The sequence below is a fragment of the Mustela lutreola genome, chromosome 15 (assembly GCF_030435805.1).
Source record: "Mustela lutreola isolate mMusLut2 chromosome 15, mMusLut2.pri, whole genome shotgun sequence".
Lineage (NCBI taxonomy): Eukaryota > Metazoa > Chordata > Mammalia > Carnivora > Mustelidae > Mustela > Mustela lutreola.
This window is the reverse complement of record NC_081304.1, coordinates 576336-586515: the sequence shown is the minus strand read 5'-3', so window position 1 is coordinate 586515 and position 10180 is coordinate 576336. Positions and strand designations below refer to the sequence as shown.

Below are 10180 nucleotides of genomic sequence, written 5' to 3'. Positions count from 1 at the left end.
CCCTGACACGCCCAGGCTCCTCCCTCCTCAGACCCACTGCCCCTTCTCTTTGCCCAGAGGTTCCCGTGGTCCCTGGTGCCTGTCCTTCAGGTGTCAGGTCGGATGTCTCCTGTGCTGGCCCCTGGCTCCCACACTCTGCCTTGCAGCCCACGCGGCTCTGGAGCTGTCCCCTGTACTCGCTCTCATGCGCCGGTGGGTCCTCCGTGAGCATCTGCTCGCTTGGTCCTGCGTCTGGCACAAACTCGATGCCCGGGACACCTCTGAAGGGAAGAACAAATCCGTGGCCCGAGCCTGGGTGTGCGTCTGCCACACCCCCGGCTTCAGCTTCGCGGTGTGAAGAGCCGTGGGCGGCCCACCTCGCGCGCATCTTCGGGGGCTGCTCCCCCGACCCCTCTGTCCCGAGGGGTCTTGCGCGCCGGCTCCCTCTCGGCCCTCTTCCTCTCCCACGAGCTGAGGGCACACAGCGGCCCGCTGGCTCGCTGCGGTCTGTGCGGCCTGGCCTGGGCCTGCGAACCCCGCCCCTCGAAGGCCCGGGCCCTGATTCGGAGCCTTTCCTCGCTGTCCCGGCGCTCGGCGGGTTTTCCTGGACAGCCGCGTGGGCTTCGCCGCTTGGCTTGCTCAGGGCTTGGCATCGCCTGGCCTTTGTCAAGGCGCTTCGCGTCCAGGCTGCGAGGACGGATCGGACGCGCCTCCGGGCGGTGGCACAGGCTCGGCGGGTCGGGCTTCCGCGCACGAGGGACAGCCGGCGCTGACCACCCCCGAGAGGGCCTTCACGCTGCTGGAGTCCGCCTCGAACGGCGCGACCCTTTCCCGCAGGGGAACCTCCGCGGGCCAGGCGGGAGGTGCCCGAGGGTGCGCCCGGTCGGGGCGCCGCCGTCGGGGTCGGGGCACGCGTCACGCTCGATGCGTCGCCGCTTCCTCCGGCCGCCGCGGGGCCGTTTACTCTTCGGCGGACTCGACTTCCGAGTCACCTCCGCGGCCCGCGGGGCCCGCTCGGTCCACTCGGTGCGCCCGCGGCCGGCGGCGCAGGCTCCACGCACCCGGCCGCCGCGACCCCGCACTCCGCGAGGCCCCGCGGCCGCCGCCGCCGTCTCACGAGCCCCGCGCGCGAACTCGTAGCGGGGCCCGGGTTCCGTCCAGGACGCCCTGCGTCCCCCGGACCGCAACCCGCGAACCGCCCCGCGCGCCGGGCCTCCGGCGGGGGCGGGCCCAGGTGAGATGCGCCCCAGGCCCCGCGCGCGGCATCCCCGGCCCCCGGCCCCCCGCGCCGACCCGGCCGCAAGTGGTCTCCCGCCGGACCCCGCCGTGGAGGCCGTTCCCGCTCTGCCCGAGGCCGTGCGGACGCCCGTGCAGGCCACGCGCGCTGCACCCGCCCCGCGGTCCGAGCCGCCGCCCCCCGGGGCAGACGTCACGCGCCCCCCGCCCAGCCCGCGGCGACCTGCACCCGGCGCGAGTCACCCCGAAGCTCCGCGCCAGCCACGCTCTACCCCGGGTTTTCCAGGCTGCTGGGAGCCGCGCCTGCGCCGGGCGCCGCGGCCGGACGTGCGGGCGTTCGGGCGGCGTGCCTCGCTATTGGCCGGCCGCCGGTAGCCCCACTGCTGCGCGCCGCCCCCATTGGCCGGCACGGCCGTCCGTCAGCGGCGCCCGCCGGCTCGCAGCGCGCCGCGCGTGTCCCGCCCCTCGCCGCCGCTCGTCGCTCGCCGGCCGGCGGCCTCGCGCGGCCCTCAGCTCCGTGGCGGCGGCGGCGGCGGCGGCGGCGGCGGCGGAAGGCGGCCCGGGCCCTCGCAGGCCCATGGCGGCGGCCGCGGCGCTCCCGGGCGCGGGCGGGCCTCCCGCGGGCGGCGGGGCCGGGGGCGGCGGGGGCGCGGGCGGCGGGTCCCCGCCGGGCGGCTGGGCCGTGGCGCGCCTCGAGGGCCGCGAGTTCGAGTACCTGATGAAGAAGCGCTCGGTGACCATCGGGCGCAACTCGTCGCAGGGCTCGGTGGACGTGAGCATGGGCCACTCCAGCTTCATCTCGCGGCGCCACCTCGAGATCTTCACGCCCCCGGGCGGCGGCGGCCATGGCGGGGCGGCCCCGGAGCCGTCGGCGCAGCCCGGGCCCGACGCGGGCGGCGACTTCTACCTGCGCTGCCTCGGCAAGAACGGCGTGTTCGTGGACGGCGTGTTCCAGAGGCGCGGGGCGCCGCCGCTGCAGCTGCCGCGCGTGTGAGTGCGGCGGGCGGCCGGGCCGGGCCGGGGCGGCCGCGGCGGCCGGGCGGGGGCGGGGCGGGGGCGGACGCGGAGCCGGACCCGCCGGCCTTCCCGGCGCGGCGCGGGGCCCGGGCCGCTGCGCACGTGGGCCGGCGCTCGCTCCGGGGCCTCGCGGGTCCGGCTCGAGCCTCCCGCCGCCCGCGACCCCGCCGCCCCGGCCGCGGCAGCGTGTCTCCGTCCCCGGGGCCCGCGCGGAGGGCGGCGGGAGGCTCGCGGCCGGCGTTCCGCGGGGTCGCTCCGGGCTCCTCGGACTCGCGCCCGCCGCGTAACGTCCGGGGCCCGGGCCCGTCTCGCGGGGCTCCGCGCTGCGGCCCGGCGGCTCCTCGGAAGCCGGCGCAGGGTCCCGGCGCGTCGGGCGCGCGGCCCGCCTGCTCCGCCTGGAGCGGACTCCGGTCCCGTCCGCCACCCCGAGCGGCTGCGGCCGAGCTGCGCCGCCGCCCGCCCGCGCCCCGGTGTGCGCGCCGCCCGGGAGGCTGCCCGGGCCGCGGTGGGGGCGCGCTCCTCGGGGGTCGCCCGGCCGCCGTGCGCGCGTCGTTGACGGCCGGCTCGAGGTCGCGGTGGAGGACTCGGGCCCTCTGCTCCGAGCGTTTTGAGGTTTTCCCGGAAAATCCTTCCTGTCCTCCGCCAGGCCCGCTTGCGCGGACCGGCCGCGCACGGGGGTGAGCTGACCTTGCGGGGGAGGCGCCCACGGCCACCTTCCCGGGGGTCCCGGCCGCGCGGAGGACGGCTGAGGAGCGCATGCGGCGCGGCGTTGGCCGGCGCCTGGGACCCGGCTCGGGGCCACCGCGCCCGGCCTTTCTCCTGGGCCCGGGGCTCTCCTCGGACGGTGTTGTTCGCGGGACCGCACGTCGCAGCAGCCTCCTCGCGGCCGCGCTCCTGCCGCGTGCTGGAGGCCAGACCCGCAGCTTGCGGAGGGGAGCGCCGCGAAGGCGCCTGTACTCGCTGAACGTAGAGAAATTGCCTTAAAAATCCTTTCTTGGGAACTAAACGTAGTTTTAAGTTACAAGTTCTTTTTGAGTCAAAAAGTCAGTTTGTGCAAGTTTATTTTTAAGATTATTTATTTACTCGACAGAGATCACAAGCAGGCAGAGAGGCAGGCAGAGAGAGAGGAGGAAGCAGGCTCCCCGCCGAGCAGAGAGCCTGATGCGGGGCTCGATCCAGGGACCCTGAGATCATGACCTGAGCCGAAGGCAGCGGCTTAACCCACTGAGCCACCCAGGCGCCCCAGTTTGTGCAAGTTTAAAAGCACATGTGATTTCGAGCAGTTATGCAGCTTTGTCCTCTGAATTGAAAATCACTGTATAAGTTAAAAAAAAACCCAGGGCAATCCCTGGTTGGTCTCTTATTTGAACAATAGTGATTTTAGTCCAATTCCAATTTTAGAGTGAATTTGTGTCTTGTAGTTAGTGTTAAAAATTTGCATACGGAGGACTTGCAGAGTACATAAGTAATTTAGGCTTAAAGAATGACTCGTCATTCTATTAAAATAGCAAGTAACGTATTAATTGAAGGGGAGTAGAGAAAGATGAGGCCGGTGATCCTGTGCGCTGGCCCTTGTATTTTAAGCCGTTTGGGTAAGAGCTGAACACAGATGGTTGGTGAGCAAACGGATTCTCAAGTGTGTCGGGAGGTTGCTGAGCATGCACGTGAGTGCCAGGACATGCGGTTTTTCCAGAAAACAGGTGATTTCCACAAATTATGTGGGGCTGTGTGTACAGAAATGCAAACTTTCTCCTCTCCAGGAGCATCTAACTCAACTGGAGGTGCAGGTGTTACTGGTACTAGGGAGTAGGGGTGGCCTCAGTGGAAGAACCCTGGGCCACCTGTGTGCATGTATGCCTGTGGGGGTGCTCCTGGGAGTGAGCAGCTGGAGGTGGCCTTATGGGTGTCGCTGGGCCAGGAGCCTGGTGCTGAAAAACATGGAATTTAGGCTAGAAGGGACCTTGGGCCTCAATGTAGAGTGTGACGTTTGCCTGGGTCTGGTTGGGGAGCATTTTCAATATGGTCAGTGACAGAATGAAGAGTGTCCTCTTTGAGGCCTGGGTTCTTACTTGTCTAGGGATCCGTTCTGGTGCCTGAGTGGGCAATAAAGTGTTTCAGGAAGATCTGCTGGGCAGGAATGTCTGGGTGTGTTGTTGCTCTTGTTGCCGTGGAAGCAAACTAAGTATAATTTATAAATAAAAATAAGCAACTCTTTAGCAGTTGTTCAAGTACTTTGAAACCTCTCAAGTGAATTTGATCAGAAAGGTCCTAGAATATCTAATAGCCAAACATAAATAGAACAGGTTGCATTTGCTATTGCCCCAAACTACTTAACATGTGAAACTACACTTGAGTTTATTAAGAAAAGTGACCTGTTCCTATGCTAAATTAATTCTCAATCAGTTCATGATACAGCACCCCTCTCTTTCTTGTATGGCACGTTTTAACTTGCAGATTACGTTTGTTAATGTCTCATTTGAGGACTTTCTCATTAAAACAGGGATAGCGTCCTTGAAGGTTGGGAGTGGAGAGAGGTGAGCAGAGAGTGGTTCTGGAGCTTTCCACACAAAGACTCCCAAGAAAAGAACTGAAGGAGCTCACAATGACTTGGTTGGGTTTAGAAGTGGGAATGGGGCAGAACCGAGGTTCTCAGAGAATACCAGTTAACAGAAAGAGGAGAGTAAGCGCAGTGCCAGGAGTGGAGATGGCCTTCGGAAAGTGTAGCGACTCAGATGTCACCGATGTCACGTTCCTCGGAGAGCCATGTGCTTGGCGATCAGGACTTCTTGGAGGATGAGGAGGGAGGCTAGGTGTGGGGCTGGAGAGTGAGTGGAAGTGAGGGTGTAAGAAGTTTGTGGGGCAGGGGACTGTTTTGGGGAGGGTGGAGTTAAGAAGAGGCTTGGGAAGAGTGGAGACCCTGTGGGTCACTGGGGTCAAGTGGGTGAAGGAACCCCCAAGAGACGCAACAGAGGCCTGCTCGGCCCACAGAGCAGACACAGACGAGGTGTGAAGGACCTCGTAGCAGAACATCCCATGGGGATGTCTTACTCGAAGACCAGAGCAGGACCCACTAGTGAGGTCTCTCATGTTTTCTTGTTCCAGGGCTGCGGGGTTGGCTGAGATGCCTTTATATTTTATGACCTGCGACTGACCAGTTGGTATACAAAGCTGAGAGCCGGGAACCAAGATGTCTGGACTCCTGGGTTCAGGAGTGGGTGATGAGTAGGGAGACATCCATAGCAGAGGGGCAGATGGGCTTTGCACTTTGAAAAGTGCTCAGCATACAAATTAACTGCTTTTAATGACCACTGTGTGCTTTTCTTTAAGAGCTATAATATGGGGTGCCTGGGTGGCTCAGTGGGTTAAGCCTCCGCCTTCGGCTCAGGTCATGATCTCAGGGTCCTGGGATCGAGCCCCGCATCGGGCTCTCTGCTCAGCGGGGAGCCTGCTTCCCCCTCTCTCTGCCTGCCTCTCTGCCTACTTGTGATCTCTGTCAAATAAATAAATCTAAAATTTTTTTTAAAAGCTATAATATGTTTTCATTTACCAAAGTGAGATATATTTTATCACTGATTTGTAGATACTGGAAACACCGGGCAGCTATTTTAATGTAGTTGTTAATTTACTAAGTTAAAAATAACCTAACAACTGGGTTAACCTAGTATGTGGTAATTCTTCCAGTGGCAAAATTCCGTTTATTTTAATGTTTAATGAGTGGTTTAAGACAGTTTAGATGTAAAATAACTTGAGTTCATGTGCTTGCTTCAGCAGTACGTATAATAAAATAACTTGAATTCACAACGTTATTTTTTTTTAAAGATTTTATTTATTTATTTGACAGACAGAGATCACAAATAGGCAGAGAGAGAGGAAGGGAAGCAGACTCCCTGCTGAGCAGAGAGCCTGATGTGGGGCTCGATCCCAGGACCCTGGGATCATGACCTGAGCCAAAGGCAGAGGCTTTAACCCACCAAGCCACCCAGGCGCCCCCTTCATAATGCATTTTGAGAAACAAGCCTACGTGGCAGGACCTGTCACCTGCGGTGGTCTTGGTCTTATGGGTCTGACTGTATCAGGAGATGGTGAGGATGGGCTTTGGAGCTGGGCACCCTGGGGCTAGACTTCCTCCTTCCCATTTAAACTGTTGGAATTTTTGTTCTCTCGTGTGTAACATGGGCTAACAACTGTGTGACTTGTGCGACACAGCACTGTGCCTGTGTCCCTCGTACATCAGGGGCGACATGTGTTTTGTCCATGAGTGTGCCCTGGTGTGAAGGGGCCTGTGAGGACTTAATGTGTCACAAAATGTGACCCGAGGGCATCAGTCTTGAGGGCCAGCACTCTTCAGCTTGCTCATAGCTCTGTACACATGCACTCATGCCGGCAGTAAATTGATCTAGGGCCTCTTGGAGTAGTGAGTGAAGTTTGAAGTTCCTTCAGCTGGGAGGAGTCCCCTCCCTCCTGGCACCTAGGCATAGAGGCTGTGGGGCGTGGTTGGTGGTGGCCAGCAGGCTGCGCCGGAAGAGTCCATTGGGGGTGCCCTCCCCTTGCAGTCTCTGTTGGTTCTGTTCGACTGCAAACTAACTGTAAGCATCATTGCAGCACTTTCCTGATTTGGGAGACAAGAAAAACTGCTTCTGCCTTGGTTACAAAGTCAGGCAAGGGAACTGGCTAAAAGTTGTCCCGTTTGTGGTCTGATTTGAAGGATACTTGTTCGTGAATGCCATTGGCCAAACTGTTGTTTTGGAAATTAAGAATGGCTTCTCTGTTTAGTTGAAGAACTTCATAATTCACAGTGCACTGTTTTTCTTTTTAAAACTGCTTTTTTATTGAAATGTAAGGAAGCACATACATTTTTGAAATTTGGGCTATGTTTTCTTCCTGGGAGGCATTACAGACCTGAAGCCGGGCTCCTCTGCAGGTCTGTCATGTCAGCTGAGCACTTGCCAGGCTGACATTGGTGCTCAGGACCCTTGTAGTAGGTGTTGGAGCCTGTTCTCAGGACTAGTGTCTCCCCCCCCCCCCCCCCCGCTCCCGCCACCCCTGTGCTGTCAGGCTAAGGGAGGCAGAGATGTTCCCTCCTTTCCCTCCTCATTGTCTTGTGCCGTAACTCAGCTTGCTCAGGTTCCTCTGTGCCGGTCTTCCATGATGTGGGGACCAGGTCCTATATGTGTTTGTAACCCCCTGGAAGTGGCACAAAGCCATCATCGCTTGGTCTATATCCGGAACATGTGTACCCGCTGAGTGCTGATTTAGGATGTTACTGTTACTTGAACATTCTCAGGTACCGATCATCTGTCTAGTAATGGGATTCCAGTCAGACTTGACTCCCCCAGTTACCAGCACCTTCCATCTAGATCCACAGTTGCAGAAGCTCAGCAAAGCCTCATGTATAATTGGTGGAAATAATCCAGAAGATGAGGCTATTATAGTGACAACAGATTTTTCCATTGTGAAAATGCAGCAACTCTTGTTTCGCTGAGGAGAGAGGTGTTCTGTTGGTTTTGGTTTTTTTTTTTTAAATGAAGAAAAGACAGTTTCTAAAATAAGGAAGCTTTTAATGAAGGCATCAACATCTTGGATAGTATTCTTATCTGTTTAACATCTCCTCTTTCCTTTGATGTTTGGGTTTTGGAGCAGTTTACAATATCTTAAATAGTGGTAATACAGTAAGTCAGCTCCCACACTTCTGGTCCCAGTTTTTGATGAGGGTTTTTTGAATTTTGAATATGCTAACGGAACAATACACAGGGCTTGTTTAAGGCACACATCACTGTTTCTGTGATCTGAGGCAGTTTGAGCGCCGCGACAAGGTGCTCATTGCTGTCATCCCAGGAAGCGCCCACCTGGGGAGATTAGGAAGCGCTTTTAGAAACCTGCCTTTCCTGGGGTGCCTGGATGGCTCAGTCAGTGAAGTGTCCAGCTCTTGGTTCAGTTTAGGTCATGATCTTTGGATCATGAAGATCTATCCGCAGGTCAGTCTCTGGTCATCATGGAGTGTGCTTGAGATTTCCTCTCTCCCTCTGCTCCTTCCCTCCCCCGACCCCTTGCATACACACTCTCTCTCCGCAAAGAGAGAAAGAAAGAAAGAAAACCGCCTTTCCTATGTGCATCAGTTTCTAGAGTGTGTGTGTGGTGCTCTGCCGATAATTCCTTAGGGATTTTAGACATTATTTGGCTTTTGCTGAAGTTTGTCATTTGGCACAGATTGCTTGTGTGTCTTATCCCGTGAAAGGTATCAGAGTACAACAGTGGTTCTTGCCAGGGCCCCCTCCCCTTCCTGGGACATTTGGCAGTATCTGGAGACATGCTAGGTTGGCACAACTGGGAGGAGGTGCTGCTTCTGGCATCTAGTGGGCCGGGCCAGGGACATTGCTAAAAATATTATAATGCACAGAATAGTCCCTTCCCTTGCAACAGATAATGACCCAGCCTCAAATGTCAGTAGTAGGGAGGAAGACTGAAGCCCTGCCCAGCACAGTTTTAGAGTAGTTGATAACAGCCGTTGGATATCCTTCTTAGAGCTATCGTGAGTGAATCTTAATAATTTTTTACAGATCATACCCACTTAAAACCTTTAAGCTAATAGCATTTGTTTCAAATTCAGTGGCAGGCACCTTTCTGAAAGGAAGCCTGAGATGGAGTGGCCTGATGCGGAATCACTCCCTTGGCAGTTTTGGAAGGACACGCACAGAGGAACACCTTCTATAAATCTTAGCTAGATTTAAGATTCGTCTTAGTATTTTAAGGAGTAGCCCAGCATTCTCCCTCTTGGAATATGTACTCTCGGGCATATCTTACTGGTGAAGTTATTCTGGAAATATTTACAGTTAATGGGGTTAAAGAGACATTGAATTAATCTATTGCATTGTTCTGGTGGCGTGGTTTTGTTTGTTTGTCTGGGTTTTCCTGAAAAATGAACTGATGATGTGAGGGAGTCTGACATTAGTGTCACTACAACCATATTTCGAAAGACTGCTGTCAGATGCCGTTTTCTTATGGTTTTTTGTCATAATAATTGGCAGTTTGAAATTCATCTTTTGACTTTCACTTGAATAGATGGGATACAAAAAACCCTAAACAGGTAAGGTGGACACTTACTGTTACATCTTTCTGGTCTTTTTCAGTAAGTATATAGTAGCATTTTGAGCGTGTAGGTGATGTTTCAACAATACTGCATTTTTTCCTGTGTCCTGTATTTTCTCTGTAAACATTTTTGCTACATAACTAATTGACTATAAGGAAATTTTGCTGTAAAAGATAAAATCGTGAAAAATAAAGGAGGGACATTTATTAAAAAGGATTCAAGGGGCACCTGGGTGGCTCAGTGGGTTAAAGCCTCTGCCTTCGGCTCCGGTCATGGTCCCGGAGTCCTGGGATCGAGCCCCGCATTGGGCTCTCTGCTCAGCAGGGAGCCTGCTTCCTCCTCTCTCTCTGCCTGCCTCTCTGCCTGTTTGTAATCTCTACCTGTCAAATGAATAAATAAATCTTTTAATAAAAAAAATGATTCAAACATGAAAAATGAATAACAGAATTAAAGATTTTATTCCTGAGAAGACTGGTTGAGTGTTTCCCAGTTCCTGGTGTTTAGTAGGTTCTAGATCAGTCTTAGGTGCCCTCTCTGTTCTGTGGAGGGCAGCTCTCTGGGGTCTTCACTTAAGAGCCACATTTCAGAGGTTACTTGTTATCTCCTCTGCGTCTTTCTCTCCACACAGGAAAGATTGAGGGTGAGGCAAGAATGAGTAACGCAGGCATTCGTTAGTGAACAGTCTCATAGCTTGAACAGGGGAGAGGAGAGCCTTCTCCTCCATGTGATCAGACTGTTTGATCTCTCAGCCTTAGGGTCCTCTTTCTGTAAACAGGATATTACTGAACTGACTTCATGGGGTTGTGGTGTATATTGTCTTTGCTTGATACAGAAGAGTTGGCTGAGTAAACATTAATATTG

General features: G+C 56.0%; 1 protein-coding gene across 3 annotated transcripts in view; it reads left to right on the top strand.

Moving 5' to 3' along the window:
- The first annotated feature begins 1763 nt into the window (after window positions 1-1763).
- FOXK2 (forkhead box K2) overlaps window positions 1764-10180 on the top strand; it is a 76309-nt gene continuing 67892 nt past the window's right edge. Inside the window, exon 1 of one of the 3 annotated variants that reach the window (XM_059147544.1) lies at window positions 1764-2205. In XM_059147544.1, coding sequence (XP_059003527.1) covers window positions 1793-2205 — 413 coding nt within the window. In that variant the 5' untranslated portion in view covers window positions 1764-1792. The remainder of the gene's footprint in view (window positions 2206-10180) is intronic. The other 2 variants (XM_059147546.1, XM_059147545.1) reach the window with 2 other exon arrangements.